At 37.3% G+C, this 18,534-nt stretch overlaps 1 protein-coding gene across 1 annotated transcript; it reads right to left on the bottom strand.

Annotated features, from left to right (window-relative positions):
- Positions 1-12,515: 12,515 nt before the first annotated feature.
- Positions 12,516-13,939, bottom strand: LOC309867784 (olfactory receptor 11H12-like). Its single transcript, XM_082736858.1, has one exon. It carries the CDS (start codon positions 13,844-13,846, stop codon positions 12,860-12,862), a length of 987 nt encoding a protein of 328 aa, XP_082592984.1. The 5' UTR covers positions 13,847-13,939; the 3' UTR covers positions 12,516-12,859.
- Between the last annotated feature and the right edge of the window lie 4,595 nt (positions 13,940-18,534).

Genomic DNA, 18,534 nt, shown 5'->3' with positions numbered 1-18,534 from the left:
CCTAGGAAGATGTTGCTGCGGCTGAGGTCGAAGAGGTTGCTGCTTGTGGTCTCCTCAAGGATTTTGATGGATTCCTTTCTCACATTGAGGTCCTTCATCCATTTTGAGTCTATTTTTGTGTGTGGTGTAAGGAAATGGTCCAATTTCATTTTTCTGCATGTGGCTGTCCAATTTTCCCAGCACCATTTATTGAAGAGGCTGTCTTTTTTCCATTGGACATTCTTTCCTGCTTTGTCAAAGATTAGTTGACCATAGAGTTGAGGGTCTATTTCGGGGCTCTCTATTCTGTTCCATTGATCTATGTGTCTGTTTTTGTGCCAGGACCATGCTGTCTTGATGATGACAGCTTTGTAATAGAGCTTGAAGTCCGGAATTGTGATGCCACCAACTTTGGCTTTCTTTTTCAATATCCCTTTGGCTATTCGAGGTCTTTTCTGCTTCCATATAAATTTTAGGATTACTTGTTCCATTTCTTTGAAAAAGATGGATGGTACTTTGATAGGAATTGCATTAAATGTGTAGATTGCTTTAGGTAGCATAGACATTTTCACAATATTTATTCTTCCAATCCAGGAGCATGGAACATTTTTCCATTTCTTTGTGTCTTCCTCAATTTCTTTCATGAGTACTTTATAGTTTTCTGAGTATAGATACTGTGTCTCTTTGGTTAGGTTTATTCCTAGGTATCTTATGGTTTTGGGTGCAATTGTAAATGGGATTGACTCCTTAATTTCTCTTTCTTCTGTCTTGTTGTTGGTGTAGAGAAATGCAACTGATTTCTGTGCATTGATTTTATATCCTGACACTTTACTGAATTCCTGTATAAGTTCTAGCAGTTTTGGAGTGGAGTCTTTTGGGTTTTCCACATATAGTATCATATCATCTGCAAAGAGTGATAATTTGACTTCTTCTTTGCCAATTTGGATGCCTTTAATTTCCTTTTGTTGTCTGATTGTTGAGGCTAGGACCTCTAGTACTATGTTGAATAGCAGTGGTGATAATGGACATGCCTGCCGTGTTCCTGACTTTAGCGGAAAAGCTTTCAGTTTTTCTCCATTGAGAATAATATTTGCGGTGGGTTTTTCATAGATGGCTTTGATGATATTGAGGTATGTGCCCTCTATCCCTACACTTTGAAGAGTTTTGATCAGGAAGGGATGCTGTACTTTGTCAAATGCTTTTTCAGCATCTATTGAGAGAATCATACGGTTCTTGTTCTTTCTTTTATTGATGTGTTGTATCACATTGACTGATTTGCGGATGTTGAACCAACCTTGCAGCCCTGGAATAAATCCCACTTGGACGTGGTGAATAATCTTTTTAATGTACTGTTGAATCCTATTGGCTAGTATTTTGTTGAGTATTTTCGCATCTGTGTTCATCAAGGATATTGGTCTATAGCTCTCTTTTTTGGTGGGATCCTTGTCCGGTTTTGGGATCAAGGTGATGCTGGCCTCATAAAATGAGTTTGGAAGTTTTCCTTCCATTTCTATTTTTTGGAACAGTTTCAGGAGAATAGGAATTAGTTCTTCTTTAAATGTTTGGTAGAATTCCCCCGGGAAGCCGTCTGGCCCTGGGCTTTTGTTTGTTTGGAGATTTTTAATGACTGTTCAATCTCCTTACTGGTTATGGGTCTGTTCAGGCTTTCTATTTCTTCCTGGTTCAGTTGTGGTAGTTTATATGTTTCTAGGAATGCATCCATTTCTTCCAGATTGTCAAATTTATTGCCGTAGAGTTGCTCATAGTATGTTCTTATAATAGTTTGTATTTCTTTGGTGTTAGTTGTGATCTCTGCTCTTTCATTCATGATTTTATTTATTTGGGTCCTTTCTCTTTTCTTTTTGATAAGTCGGGCCAGGGGTTTATCAATTTTATTAATTCTTTCCAAGAACCAGCTCCTAGTTTCGTTGATTTGTTCTATTGTTTTTTTGGTTTCTATTTCATTGCTTTCTGCTCTGATCTTTATGATTTCTCTTCTCCTGCTGGGCTTAGGGTTTCTTTCTTGTTCTTTCTCCAGCTCCTTTAGGTGTAGGGTTAGGTTGTGTACCTGAGACCTTTCTTGTTTCTTGAGAAAGGCTTGTACCGCTATATATTTTCCTCTCAGGACTGCCTTTGTTGTGTCCCACAGATTTTGAACCGTTGTATTTTCATTATCATTTGTTTCCATGATTTTTTTCAATTCTTCTTTAATTTCCCGGTTGACCCATTCATTCTTTAGAAGGATGCTGTTTAGTCTCCATGTATTTTGGTTCTTTTCAAACTTCCTTTTGTGGTTGAGTTCTTGCTTTAGAGCATTGTGGTCTGAAAATATGCAGGGAATGATCCCAATCTTTTGATACCGGTTGAGTCCTGATTTAGGACCGAGGATATGATCTATTCTGGAGAATGTTCCATGTGCACTAGAGAAGAATGTGTATTCTGTTTCTTTGGGATGAAATGTTCTGAATATATCTGTGATGTCCATCTGGTCCAGTGTGTCGTTTAAGGCCTTTATTTCCTTGCTGATCTTTTGCTTGGATGATCTGTCCATTTCAGTGAGGGGAGTGTTAAAGTCCCCTACTATTATTGTATTATTGTTGATGTGTTTCTTTGATTTTGTTATTAATTGGTTTATATAGTTGGCTGCTCCCACGTTGGGGGCATAGATATTTAAAATTGTTAAATCTTCTTGTTGGACAGACCCTTTGAGTATGATATAGTGTCCTTCCTCATCTCTTATTATAGTCTTTGGCTTAAAATCTAATTGATCTGATATAAGGATTGCCACTCCTGCTTTCTTCTGATGTCCATTAGCATGGTAAATTCTTTTTCACCCCCTCACTTTAAATCTGGAGGTGTCTTCGGGCTTTAAATGAGTTTCTTGGAGGCAACATATAGATGGGTTTTGTTTTTTTATCCATTCTGATACCCTGTGTCTTTTGACAGGGGCTTTAAGCCCATTAACATTCAGGGTAACTATTGAGAGATATGAATTTAGGGCCATTGTATTGCCTGTAAGGTGACTGTTATTGTATATGGTCTCTGTTCCTTTCTGATCTACCACTTGTAGGCTCTCTTTGTGCTTAGAGGACCCCTTTCAAGATTTCCTGAAGAGTTGGTTTGGTGTTTGCAAATTCTTTTAGTTTTTCTTTGTCCTGGAAGCTTTTAATTTCTCCTTCTATTTTCAATGATACCCTAGCTGGATATAGTATTCTTGGCTGCATGTTTTTCTTGTTTAGTGCTCTGAAAATATCATGCCAGCTCTTTCTGGCCTGCCAGGTCTCTGTGGATAAGTCAGCTGCCAATCTAATATTTTTACCATTGTATGTTACAGACTTCTTTTCCCGGGCTGCTTTCAGGATTTTCTCTTTGTCACTGAGACTTGTAAATTTTACTATGTGACGGGGTGTGGGCCTATTCTTATTGATTTTGAGGGGCGTTCTCTGAACCTCCTGAATTTTGATGCTCGTTCCCTTTGCCATATTGGGGAAATTCTCCCCAATAATTCTCTCTAGTATACCTTCTGCTCCTCTGTCTCTTTCTTCTTCTTCTGGAATCCCAATTATTCTAATGTTGTTTCGTCTTATGGTGTCACTTATCTCTCGAATTCTCCCCTCGTGGTCCAGTAGCTGTTTGTCCCTCTTTTGCTCAGCTTCTTTATTCTCTGTCATTTGGTCTTCTATGTCACTAATTCTTTCTTCTGCCTCATTTATCCTAGCAGTGAGAGCCTCCATTTTTGATTGCACCTCATTAATAGCTTTTTTGATTTCAACTTGGTTAGATTTTAGTTCTTTTATTTCTCCAGAAAGGGCTTTTATATCTCTCGAGAGGGTTTCTCTAATATCTTCCATGCCTTTTTCGAGCCCGGCTAGAACCTTGAGAATTGTCATTCTGAACTCTAGATCTGACATATTACCAATGTCTGTATTGATTAGGTCCCTAGCCTTCTGTACTGCCTCTTGTTCTTTTTTTTTGTGTTGATTTTTCCGTCTTGTCATTTTGTCCAGTTAAGAGTATATGAAGGGGAAAGTAAAATACTAAAAGGGTGGCAACAACCCCAGGAAAATATGCTTTAACCAAATTAGAAGGGATCCAAAATCGTGAGGGGGGGAGAAAGGGGATAAAAAGAGATTCAAAAAGGAAGAAAGAAAAAAAAAGAAAAAAAGAAAAGAAAAGAATTTATAAAAAGCAAACATATAAGAAAAATATAAAAAAGAAAAAATATATATATTAGATAAACTAGTAAAAAATCGTTTAAAAAGAAAAAGGTAACAGTTAAAAAAAAAAATTTACCCGAAGGCGAAAAAGAAAAAAATAAATGAAAAAGAAAAAAATTAAATTAACTGCAAGACTAAAAAAAAAAAAAATAAAAATAAAAATCACAGGGAAAAAGCCATGAGTTCCGTGCTTGGCTTTCTCCTCCTCCGGAATTCTGCTGCTCTCCTTGGTATTGAAACCGCACTCCTTGTTAGGTGAACTTGGTCTCGGCTGGATTTCTTGTTGATCTTCTGGGGGAGGGGCCTGTTGTAGTGATTCTCAAGTGTCTTTGCCCCAGGCGGAATTGCACCGCCCTTATCAGGGGCCGGGGTGAGTAATCCGCTCGGGTTTGCTTTCAGGAGCTTTTGTTCCCTGAGCGCTTTCCGTAGAGTTCCGGAGGACAGGGAATACAAATGGCGGCCTCCTGGTCTCAGGCCCGGAGGAGCCGAGAGCCCAGGGTGCCACTCCTCAGTGTGCCCTCAGAGAACAGCGCCAGTTAGTCCCGTCTGCCTGACCCCCGGCTGCGCTCCGAGCTCACCGAGCCTGCGACCGGTTCAAGGTCACCCCGAGCTGCGAGCTTACTGTCGGCTCTGTCTCTGTAGCCGGCTTTCCCGTTCCAATACCCGCAAGCTCTGCCACACTCAGACACCCCCGATCCTTCTGTGACCCTGCGGGACCTGAGGCCATGCTGACCCCGCGTGGGCTTCGCCCAGGTTTAGCCTCTGGAGCGATGTCCCTCAGCGGAACAGACTTTTAAAAGTCCTGATTTTGTGCGCGGTTGCTCCGCCGCTTGCCGGGAGCCGGCCCCTCCCCCCGGGGTCTATCTTCCCATCGCTTTGGATTCACTTCTCCGCCGGTCCTACCTTTCAGAAAGTGGTTGTTTTTCTGTTTCCAGAGTTGCTGTTCTTCTTCTCTTCGATCTGCCGATGGATTTTCAGGTGTTTGCAATCTTTAGATAAGCTATCTAGCTGATCTCTGGCTAGCTGAAGTAGTCTCAGCCTGCTATTTCTCCGCCATCTTGACTCCTCCAGAAGCTTTTGATTTTGATGAAGTCCCAGAAGTTCATTTTCACTTTTGTTTCCTTTGCCTTTGGAGACATATCTTGAAAGAAGTTGCTGTGGCTGATATCAAAGAGGTTAATGCTATGTTCTCCTCTAGCATTCTTATGGATTCCTGTCTCACGTTGAGGTCTTTTATCTATTTCGTGTTTATCTTTGTGTATGGTGTAAGAGAATGGTTGAGTTTCATTCTTCTACATATAGCTGTCCAGTTTTCCCAGCATTCCCACCATTTATTGAAGAGACTTTTTTTCCACTGTATATTTTTTCCTGCTTCGTTGAAGATTATTGGACCATTGAGTAGAGGGTCCATATCTGGGCTCTCTACTCTGTTCCACTGGTCTTTTGTCTGTTTATATGCCAGTACCATGTTTTCTTGGTGATCACAGCTTTGTAGTAAAGCTGAAATCAGGTAACATGATGATCCCAGTTTTATTTTTTGTTTTTCAACATTTCCTTAGCGATTTGGTGTCTCTTCTGATTTCATACAAATTTTTGGATTATTTGCTCCAGCTCTTTGAAAAATACAGGTGGAATTTTGATCAGAATGGCATTAAAAGTATAGATTGCTCTAGGCAGTAGAGACATTTTAACAATGTTTATTCTTCTTATCCAAGAGCATGGAATGGTCTTCCATCATTTTGTGTCTTCCTTAATTTCTTTCATGAGTGTTCTGTAGTTTCTCAATTACAGATCCTTTACCTCTTTGATTAGGTTTATTCCCAGGTATCTTATGGTTCTTAGTGCTATAGTAAATGGAATCGATTCTCTAATTTCCCTTTCTGTATTTTCATTGTTAGTGCATAAGAAAGCCACTGACTTCTGTATATTGACTTTGCATTTTATGTTTTATTTGTTTATTTTTATAAATAAAAGGTAAATGTTTATTACCAAAGAGAAAAATGTATACAAGAAGATTTAGATTCTTTTTCCTCATGCATTATGTTTTTGTAGTGAAGTTCCAAATATCAACTCTGAGGGTATTTGCAAGAGTACATTTTTCTTAGCACATGACCATTTACTGTATGGTGGACATTTTTTCATAGAAATAAAATAAGAAGTGTCATATATTCTCATAGTTTATAAGAAGCTTAGAACATTGTATTAACAGAGAGCAATATTATGTTTTGCTGTAAAATATCATAAAAGTGACATGATCTTGTGGTTCATAAATGCTTAATTACTTGATTTGAACAGGGGAATTAAAAAACCCAGCAGGACAGGCCTGCCTTTAAGATGTTTTTGTATTCAATTCCTTTTAGTTTTACATCATCTCCAATTAGCTGATACATGTAAAGGACAACTGTAGAAGCCTGAATATCCATTGATACAAATTAAGGAGTAATGTTTGTTGCTAAGAAATTATATGCTTCAGTGGCAGAACCTGGGTTAATGTAAAATTTTTTTTTCATGCTCAAATGCCTCAAATTTATTTGTGTATCTTGAGTTACGAATGTCCTCATCAAACTGCCTTACAATAGGGCTAAGCTGGTCATGTCTCTTATGCAGTAACTTGTTGCCTATGGATCAAACCAAATTTGAACTGCCCAGCAGTCACAACTTTTTGTTCTGTATAATTCAGATTCTCATGAAAGACTCCTGTTACTATATGAACATCACTGGTCAGAGTCTTGAGACAGTCATACCTCTCTTTGGTGCAAAGTTTTCCAGTACAGAGAATGTGCTGAATCTTTCCAGGTACCAGTGCTTTTTTTTTTTTTTTTTTTTGTGGATGACTTGAGATTTCTTTTTCTTTTCTTTTTTTTAAATTTTTTAAAGTTTTTCAGCATAACAGTATTCATTATTTTTTTTAAATTTTTTATTTTTTATAAACATATATTTTTATCCCCAGGGGTACAAGTCTGTGAATCACCAGCAATTGCACTATTGGGTATTTACCCTAAAGATACAAACGTAGTGATCCAAAGGGGCATGTGCACCCGAATGTATTCATTATCTTTACACCACACCCAGTGCTCCTTGCAATCCATGCCCTCTCCAATACCCACCACCTACCTGGTTCCCCCAACCTCCCACCCCCCCCACCACTTCAAAACCCTCTGATTGCTTTTCAGAGTCCATGAGTCCACTGGTACCAGTGGTTTTTAAAATTCAGTCAGCAAACTGTTTCACCAGGGTGGGCTGAACAGGTCTCCATACCAACACCAGCTGGAGAGAGAACAATCTTCGTCTTTAGAGAGGGATTCCTTCAGATATGGATCGAAGTACATAGTTGATGTGTTGATGTAGGAAGCATCCTGTCACTGTGCTCTGCTCAGTCACTACAACCACTGCTGCCTTCTTCCTTGGGCTCCTCAGTAACCCCCTTGCATTTTAGAAAGGCTGTTTCTTGTGCTTACACTATAGTCTCTCACTGTGTCAATTAGAATGCCCTGTGGGGCACCTGGGTGGCTCAGTGAGTTAAAGCCTCTGCCTTCGGCTCAGGTCATGATCTCAGGGTCCTGGGATCGAGTTCCGCATCAGGCTATCTGCTCAGCAGGAAACCTGCTTCCCCCTCTCTCTGCCTGCTTCTCTACCTAAAATTGTGGTCTCTCTCTCTGTCAAATAAATAAATAAAATCTTAAAAAAAATAGAATGCCCTGTTATTCTTGATATTCCTTTTCTATTCTAGTATCTAGGAGATTTCAAAGTCTGAAATAGATCTCAGACCAAGGAGACATAACATCACTTGGGCAGAGATCCTAGGAATACAGAACTATTCTGGACTGTAGAGTGAGTATCCTTTGTCCTTAGGAAATTTGTATTTGATGGAATACCTGAGCCATCACTCAGATTGTCCACAAATGACATTTCTTCATTTGGCCAGTTAAATTAAAGTTTTAGCCAAATGTTTTCCTTAATCTGTGCCACTGCCTAACTAGCACGAGACCTCTGGCTTCCCCTACAGGGGGCCATCATTTCTATGTAGGGGGGATTCTCTGTTTTTGCTTTCTTCCTTATCAGTTTCTGCTACTTGTTCTATCTTGTCCACAAAGCTTACCTGGTATTGGGGTAGCAGTTAGTTTACTTTTGAGCAGAGGAAATAAGACAGAGTTGAAGTTTCTCAGGAAGAGTTCTTTCTCATCTCCTGCAACAAGGATATAAATGCCTTTCTTCTGTGATTCTTTCCTCCACAATGGCCTATGCCCTCTCTCAAACATAGATGTGACACCCTCTTAAATTAAAGTTGGGAAGAGCTAGGGCAAAGAGGAGAGTGCTTTGTTAACTTTGTAACTTCTCCCAAATCTGCATGATTTTTTCTCTCTTTTCCCCCTTATCAACTTTTTCTACTTCATGATTTATTATTTCCTAGTCTGGTTTGGGGATTTGTTTCTCAGTACTTCTTTACCATATTCTTCTGATACTTGAAAGAATAAGACTCTTCTCCATTTTCCAGAAGAGTTTCTTTCTTCTTTACAATAAGAGAAACCCACTAGCTCCATCATTTCCATGACTTCCCTCTCCATCTTCCTGGTTGTCTTAATATTAAGGTTCTCTATAGCAGGAAGACTGAAAAAGAGCCCATAATCTTACCAGAGGGAATCTGATCTTCAAACAAAGTTTGGGGGCATAGAGAGAAAGAAGAAAGAGAATGGTAGATTTCTATCTGAATGGTAAGATCTTCTTTTTCAGAGAATATGAGCCATTAACTCATGGAAGGAAATCATGAAATCAGAGGCAGGACTGGGTTTGGATAATTTAGCATTCCAAAGATGGAACGGTTCCCCACACTCTGATTTATATCATGCTTGACATGATTGAAACTCTATTTGAAAAACTTTTGCTGGTTTTTGGAGTAGCAATTATACAAATTTGATTATAAAGATATTAAAATATTTTTTCATCATCCAAATCATTAATTTTTCTTAAGCATGGACAAGTTATCCTTTCTTGCTTGCATTTTTTTCTTTTTAAATTTCTTTTCAGCGTAACAGTATATGAAGACATACAAATAGCTATCAGACACTTGAAAAAATGTTCATCATCACTAGCCATCAGGGAGATTTAAATTAAAACCACTTTGAGATACCACCTTATACCAATTAAAATGGCTAAAATTAGCAATACAGGAAACAACATGTGTTGGAGAGGATGTGGAGAAAGGGGAACCCTCTTGCTTGCCTTTTAAATCTTTAAACTAGAGCTAATGATAATACCTTCCTCACAGAATGGCTGTGATCATCAGAATAGAATCATACATAGTATGTACACAATTGATTTCAGTTAATATTTTTCACTTGGAAAGCTCTTTATCACTTACAAAACACTTTGGCATAATCTCTCAATTCATCCACACAATTATTCTTATAATTTGATTATAATTTGATTTTTCAAACTGGATATGTTGCCACCAGAATAGAATTGAGATTGTATTAAGAAGGAAGATAAGGAAGATGTGGTCCATATACACTATAGCGTATTATGCCTCCATCAGAAAGGATGGATACCCAACTTTTGTAGCAACATGGATGGGACTGGAAGAGATTATGCTGAGTGAAATAAGTCAAGCAGAGAGAGTCAATTATCATGTGGTTTCACTTATTTGTGGAGCATAACAAATATCATGGAGGACAAGGGGTGTTAGAGAGGAGAAGGGGGTTGGGATAAATTGGAAGGGGAGGCGAATCACGAGAGACTATGGACTCTGAAAAACAATCTGAGGGGTTTGAAGTGGTGGGGGTGGGGTGGGAGGTTGGGGTACCAGGTGGTGGGTAATATAGGGGGCAGGGATTGCATGGAGCACTGGGTGTGGTGAAAAATAATGAATAATGTTTTTCGGAAAATAAATAAATCAATTTAATTAAAAAAAATGAAAATGGCCTTTTGAGCAACTGCCAGGAAGATCTCTGTAGACTCTAAGACGTTTTGATATCCTGTGAATAAGTGTTCTCTGCTTATTCTGACTGACACTCTATGGCTATATTCTATTTTACTTTCTGAGAATTGACTCAATTACCTAAAACAAACAAAAACAAACAACAACAAAAAACCCATCCTAGATTGAAATTTAACATGGTTTTCATAAAGTTACACATGGATGTCATTCAGATTATTCCCAGTTGTATCCCCAATTATATCCACAAGTTAGTTTATCCAACAATGATGATGATTCCTTAAACTGACTTTATGGTGAACTGTGATTTCTTTTTGATGCATACATACCTGATAAAATCTAAGTCAGAAATTCAAGTTGAAAAAATGTTACATTCCTTCCATAATTAAATAATGATTTTTTGAAATCTTATTTCAATGAGAAAAAAAAAGAAGGAAAATAAGAAAAGTGGATAGTAAGTATGCAGGTAATATACTCTGCCATGCATGTGTTGAGAGTAAAATAAGAAAATAAATACAGTGATGGAAATTAAGAACTAGACCCTTTTCCCAGTAACACCACTTTAGGAGATTGATATTCATGCAAATATTTATATCCAAATAAACAACAAGAGAGACTGTCAGTGGCTAGAAAATCCTTGAAAGACAAAAATAAAGGTCAAGAAAACAAAAAAAATGAAGCAGTACAAAGCCATAGATTTTAGTCAAAACTTGTAAACGTGTATGGAAAAATTAAATATAGATTTGTTTCCCAAACTTCAACAAAGCGCCTCATGTGGTACTTAAGAAAAATGAATAAATGTGATGATGAAAAATGTTTTAATATCTTCATAATCAAATTTATATAATTGTTGCTCCAAAAGGAGGCAAAAAAAAATTCAAAAAGAGTTTTAGTCATGTCAAGCATGATATTAATCGGAGTGTGTCTATTTCAAAAATCACAAGTGCAGCCTTATATTTTAAACTAAGCAATCCTTTTCTTTCTCAAGAAACTGTTCTAAGATAGAAACCCCAGTGAGAAAATTAATACATGCGTATAGTAGTCTTACATCCTGGATTTTCCAGAGGCAGTTTTAGATTAGATGATGAGTCCTAATCTAGTTAGCAAAGCATCATCATGATAGAACTTTATGAAGATTTAATTGGGATATTAATTTTTGCAATAAAAAATGGAAGTTACTGTATAACAAAATGATGGCTGTTGGGTGGAAGAGTTTCTGAATCCTTGGATAATAATTCTAAGCAATCATTATTATGTAGTTGGTGGCATGCATTTTTCTCCTAATCCACCTTCTGGAAAGTCCCTTTCTTTCATCCTGCAAAAGTAAGTTTCAAGGTACTTGGAAGAACAGTCCTCCTTCTAGAAAAACATTGATCTCACCACATAAAAATTTACAATCCATACCATACTGGTTGAATGGAATATTAAAGTTCTAAAAGTTCCTGAAAAGCAATGGTCATAAAAACTTGGTATAATATAGGAATAAATTTGATGTCATATCAAATAAATATACATATAAATGAAAATGTAAAGTGTATTGTATCACTGTAACAATTTCTTAACAATTTTCCTTACTGTTCTTTTAATACTGTTGCAGCAACAAATAACAATGAACTGTCAACTTATTTTTGAACTTAAGTAATTTATTATAAAGTAGATTATTTCCCTCTCCACTTTTTAGGAAGAGACACTCTATTATCTAAATCACAATTAAATGACCAATTAAGCTTTTAGTGAACCTTTGTTCACTAAAACATGTATGCTCTAATGAACCTTTGTTTAGGTAAAAATATTGACACACAGAATCCTGTATATCTGAATATTTTGACGATGTTGTTAGAATTAGAATTAGCCCCTTAAACTGGAAGAGATTATGCTGAGTGAAATAAGTCAAGCAGAGAGATTCAATTATCATATGGTTTCACTTATTTGTGGAGCATAACAAATAACATGGAGGACAAGGGGAGTTAGAGAGGAGAAAGGAGTTGAGGGAGATTGGAAGGGGAGGTGAACCATGAGAGACTATGGACTCTGAAAAACAATCTGAGGGTTTTGAAGGGGTGAGGGGTGGGAGGTTGGAGGAACCAGGTAGTGGGTATTGGAGAGGGCATGGATTGCATGAAGCACTGGGTGTCGTGCAAAAACAATGAATACTGTTATGCTGAAAATAAATTAAAAAATTTAAAAAAAAGAGAGGAAAAAAAAGAATTAGCCCCTTAAGGAGCTTAGAAGGGGATAATGTGTAAGGAAACAAACAACATATATCTGAATGTCATTAGGCTAGCATAACATTATGGTCCCATAGAAATTTTGGATAATTGCTTTAAGGGTTTATTTATCAGGGGTAACCTAATAGAATCAAATAAGAAAAGAACCACAAACAGAAATAAATACATTTTTCTTTTATTTATAAATAACTAAAACAAAATGAGATAATATAATTGATTCCAGAACTATTAATCTAAATCATCAAATAGGACACAGAAATTTTTGTCACAGAAGAACCATATGAACTACCCAGAAAATGCCCAGATGTGTACATTGCCTAGTTCATGTACACTCTAAGTACCAAAGAAGAACATAGTACTTCCATTTATCTGTATAATCTGGCCACTTTATGATTATAAGTGACCACATAGATGTTTTATTTAATAAGCTGATAGAGTTAACATAACTAGACTTATATTTGAAGATTTGAATAACTATACAATCCTGATTGCTTTTTGTAATACTATCCTGACCTGATAATGGGGGGATTATCCAGTATAGTTTGGATGATACTGAGATGCCCCAGAACTTTCCTCAGGGCTGCTTTTATCTCCTTATTCCGAAGGCTATAGATGAGGGGGTTGAAGAATGGAGTTACCATAGCATAGAACAAAGTTGCAACTTTCTGTATACCAGCAGAATGCCCAAGTCCTGGGCTCACATACATGATCATCAGAGAGCCATAGAATAGTGATACCACAGCCAAATGAGACCCACAGGTTGAGAAGGCCTTGTGTCTCCCAGTGGCTGAAGGCATACGCAACACAGCTAATAGGACAAGTGTATAGGACCCAAGGATAAAAAGGAAGTTACCAAAGATAATTAATGAGCTTAAAGTATAGCAAAGCTGTTGGATTGTTGGAGCAGAGGTACATGCCAATGCAAACAGTGGCCCTGGGTCACATACAACATGGTCAATAATGTTTGGACCACAGAAGGGCATCTGAGAGATGAATACAATGGGGATCAGGAACCACAGAAATCCACAAACCCAACAGATAATGACCAGTTTGGTACAGAAGTGTCCAGTCATGACGTTAGGGTAGTGCAAGGGATGGCAGATAGCAAGGTATCGATCAAGGGCCATGACAGCCAAGAGGAAACATTCAGATGTTCCCAAAGAGAAAAAGAAATAAAATTGGAGGAAACATCCAGTAAAGGAGATGGTCTTTTTATATGAGATGAAATTGACCAGCATCTTGGGAACTGTAGAAGAGACATACCAAATCTCTAGAAAGGAGAAATTTCCCAGGAAAATGTACATGGGGACATGGAGTCGGCATTCACACCACAAAGCACAAACAATGGCCCCATTCCCTGTTACAGTCAAAACATATGTTGTGGTGAAGAGTGAGAAGAGAAGGATCTGAATCTTCCACTCACAAGAAAAACCTAGGAGTATAAATTCTCTTACAGAAGAAAAGCTGGAGTATGACACAGAAACATTCATTGGGTCAGTAACCTGCAAGGTCAAGAGACATATTGCTATCAGTCAGAACTAGTTTTAAATGTGCTCCTTTTTAGAATGAAGAAAAGACAATGAACATGGGGTCATTTTTCAGAAGAATCATCAGTTAGGAAGAGAATGTAGTCTACTTGTTCTTGGTTACGTACTCTGAGTTTTGGGTATAGTAGGCAGCTGACTGCACAGAAAAAAACTGCCTGCTTCTGAATCTCTTCCTCATTATGGTACCATGATAGAACTAAGTAAAGTTAAATTCTTTTTTTCTTTTAGAAAGAAAAAGAGAGAGAGAGATAGAGAGAGAGAGATAGATAGATAGATAGATAGATATGGAGGAGGGGGCTGAGGGAAAGGGAGAGAATCTTAAGCAGGTTCCACACTGAGCATGGAGTGCGATGCAGGGCTAGATCTCACAACCCTGAGATCATGACCTAAGCTGAAATCAAGAGTTGGACATTTAATCAACTGAGCCACCCAGGCACCCCAAGTTAAACTCATTTTGTAAAGCTTATTATTTTGGATCAGGGACTATGTATGATAGTTTCTGGATAGCATAAAACATAAAGTTAACACTTAATACATTACTAGTTTTTATCCTAAACCCATCATATAGGACAATAAACTCAGTAAAGAGGGTTTTGATTTTACTATTTACATCTCAGTTAATAGTATTTTTAAATATATCATTTATTTATATTAAAATACTATTTATATCTTTACCTTTTGAGCACTGCATAAGGTTATAACACCTCTGTGTCAATCCCTTTAATTCCGAAATTTCTCAATGTTGGTTCATTAATGCTCCTGGTTTGGAATATTTAAAAAATATATACATACTACAAAAAGAAGCTAGATATATATAGTATTATATATTATATTATATATATATATACCTCTCTCCTTTTTTCCTTCCCCCTTCATATATATATATATATATATATATATATATATATATATATATATATAAATACTATATATATATATATATAGTATTTAAATATATCATTTAAATATGAAAAATAAATAGACATGTTGTATAGAAAGTAGTTTTAAGGCCAACATGCCTCATTTCTATTGCTATTGCTGTTAGCTTAAGCATCATAAAATGTCATACCACAATGTTACTTACCAGCATGGACTTTTAATATTGCTGTGTTGCAGTGTCTTCTGTTGGAAGTGGTGGCTTTAAGTTTTCACTTAATCTTTTACCTGCAACAGTTGCAAAATAACAGCTAGGTGTGGGAGTTTATTTTTTGAGGACTTCCCCTCCCATAAAATTTGGCATTTTTAAAAATATATCATTGTTTAAGTTAAAAATTTTAACCAGAAAACAGAAGCCAAATACTTTTTTTTTTTTTTTGCTTGTGACTTTTCAAAAGAAATTTTTCTTCCAACCTATTGTCCACACCAGCACTTGGAAAAGTCTTTTAGAATGATTTGGTGGAAGCTGTCTTTGTGCTTCTTTTTGTAGTATGTATATATTTTTTAAATATTCTAAACCAGGAGCATTAATAAACCAACATTGAAAAATTTCAGAATTAAAGGGATTGACACAGAGGTGTTATGACCTTCTGAGTGCTCAAAAGGTAAAGATATCATTATTTTGATACCTACCAAATCTCTAAAGAACACGTTTGATGAACTATATACTTCTTTGTCCAGCTGGATAAAGAGTTTTATTGCCTTATAAAATTAAGAATGTACTTTATCACATGTTCTTGTGGGAATTGGCCTCTATAGCATTAGGAAAGTTCTTCTCCTCCAAGGCAATGAATCTTTAAAAAGTTAATGATTGCATGTTCTCTGAGGAACTAGTAAAGAGTAATAACTTTAGAGGCACCATTATTACAGAGTTTCCTTGTCTGGAATATGGATTCCAGAAAGTTTCCAGAAGACACGATTTGAAGAAAAATAAAGTACAAATCACCCAAAGTTTTGAAGTTCATAAACACTTCTTTTTTTAATATTTTAATTTAACTTTTAGGTAGTAAACATATGGTGAAATATTGAATTCTGGAGTAGACCTCGGTGGTTCATCACTTACATGCAACACCCAGTGCTCATCATAAGTGCCCTCCTTAATGCCTATCACCCATCTAGCCCATTCCCCACCCAGCTCCCTCCATCACCCCTCAGTTTGTTCTTTATCATTAAGAGTCCTCTAGAGCTTTTTTCACCTATTTCCTTTTGTACTTTCCCCCCTTCCCATATGTTAATCTGTTTTCTTTCTTAAGTGTTACACATGAGTGAAATCATATGGTATTTGTCCTTTCTGACTGGCTTATTTAGAATAACACATATAATATACACTTAGTTCCATCCATGTTATTGTAAATGGCAAGATTTAATTCTTTGTGATGGCTGAATAACATACCATTGTATATTATACTCCACGTCTTCTCTATCTATTCATCAGTTGATGGGTATTCGGGCTTTCTTTGTAGTTTGGTTCTTGTTGATAGGCTGCTATAAACAAAAGAGCATGTATATCCCTTCAAATCTATATTTTTGTATTCTTTGGGTAAATACCTTGTATTAAAATTTCTGGATCATTGGGTAGTCCTATTTTTTCCCTTTTATTTATTGTCAGCATAAAAGTGTTCATTATTTTTGCACCACACCCAGTGTTCCATGCAATATGTGCCCTCTCTAATACCCACCACCTGCTTCCCCCAACTTCTCACCTCCCACCACTTCAAACCCCTCAGATTGTTTTTCAGAGTCCATAGTCTCTCATGGTTCACCTCACCTTTCAATTTCCCCCAACTCCCTTTTCCTCTCTAAACCCCATGTCCTCCATGCTACTTGTTAGGCTCCACAAATAAGTGAAACCATATGATAATTGACTCACTCTGCTTGACTTATTTCACTCAGCATAATCTCTTCCGGTCCCGTCCATTTTGCTACAAAAGTGGGGTATTCATCCTTTCTGATGAAGGCATAACCTCCATAGTGTATATGGACCACATCTTCCTTATCCATGCATCCGTTGAAGGGCATCTTGGTTCTTTCCACAGTTTGGCAATCGTGGCCATTGCTGGTATAAACATTGGGGTACAGATGGCCCTTCTTTTCACTACATCTGTGTCTTTGGGGTAAATACCCAGGAGTGCAATTGCAGGGTCATTGGGAAGCTCTATTTTTAATTTCTTGAGGAATCTCCACACTGTTCTCCAAAGTGGCTGCACCAACTTGCATTCCCACCAACAGTGGAAGAGGGTTCCCCTTTCTCCACATCCTCTCCAACACATGTTGTTTCCTGTCTTGCTAATTTTGGCCGTTCTAACTGGTGTAAGGTGGTATCTCCATGTGGTTTTATTCATTTATTTATTTATTATTTTTTAAATTAATTTATTTTCAGAAAAAATAGTATTCATTATTTTTTCACCACACCTAGGGCTCCATGCAATCCATGCCCTCTATAAGACCCACCACCTGGTTCCCCAACCTCCAACCCCCCCGTCACTTCAAACCCCTCAGATTGTTTTTCATAGTCCATAGTCTCTCATGATTCACCTCCCCTTCCAATTTCCCCCAACTCCCTTCTCCTTTCTAACACCCCTTGTCCTCCATGCTACTTGTTATGCTCCACAAATAAGTGAAACCATATGATAATTGACTCTCTATGCTTGACTTATTTCACCCAGCACAATCTCTTCTGGTCCCGTCCATGTTGCTACAAAAGTTGGGTATCCATCCTTTCTGATGGAGGCGTAATACTCCATAGTGTATATGGACCACATCTTCCTTATCCATTCATCTGTTGAAGGGCATCTTGGTTCTTTCCATAGTTTGGCGACCATGGCCATTGCTGCTATAAACATTGGGGTACAGATGGCCCTTCTTTTCACTACATCTGTATCTTTGGGGTAAATCCCCAGTAGTGCAATTGCAGAGTCATAGGGAAGTTCTATTTTTAATTTCTTGAGGAATCTCCACACTGTTCTCCAAAGTGGCTGCACCAACTTGCATTCCCACCAACAGTGGAAGAGCGTTCTTCTTTCTCCACATACTCTTCAACACATGTTGTTTCCTGTTTTGTTAATTTTGGCCATTCTAACTGGTGTAAGGTGATATCTCAATGTGGTTTTAATTTGAATCTCCCTGATGGCTAGTGATGATGAACATTTTTTCATGTGTCTGATAGCCATTTGTATGTCTTCATTGGAGAAGTATCTGTTCATATCTTCTGCCCATTTTTTGATATGATTTCCTGTTTCATGTGTGTTGAATTTGAGGAGTTCATTATAGATCCTGGATGTCAACCTTTTGTCTGTACTGTCATTTGCAAATATCTTCTCCCATTCTGTGGGTTGCCTCTTTGTTTTTTTTGACTGTTTCCTTTGCTGTGCAGAAGCTTTTGATTTTGATGAAGTCCCAAAAGTTATTTCCGCTTTTGATTCCTTTGCCTTTGGAGACATCTCTTGAAAGAAGTTGCTGTGGCTGATATCAAAGAGATTACTGCCTATGTTCTCCTCTAGGATTCTGATGGATTCCTGTCTCACGTTGAGGTCTTTCATCCATTTTGAGTTTATCTTTTTGTACAGTGTAAGAGAATGGTCGAGTTTTATTTTTCTGCATATAGCTGTCCTGTTTTCCCAGCACCATTTATTGAAGAGACTGTCTTTTTTCCAGTGTATATTTTTTCCTGTTTTGTCGAAGATTAATTGACCATA

This window comes from Mustela nivalis (assembly GCF_964662115.1).
Source record: "Mustela nivalis genome assembly, chromosome: 6".
Taxonomy (NCBI): Eukaryota; Metazoa; Chordata; class Mammalia; order Carnivora; family Mustelidae; genus Mustela; species Mustela nivalis.
The sequence above is the reverse complement of the archived record's forward strand: the minus strand, read 5'-3'. Positions and strand labels throughout refer to the sequence as shown.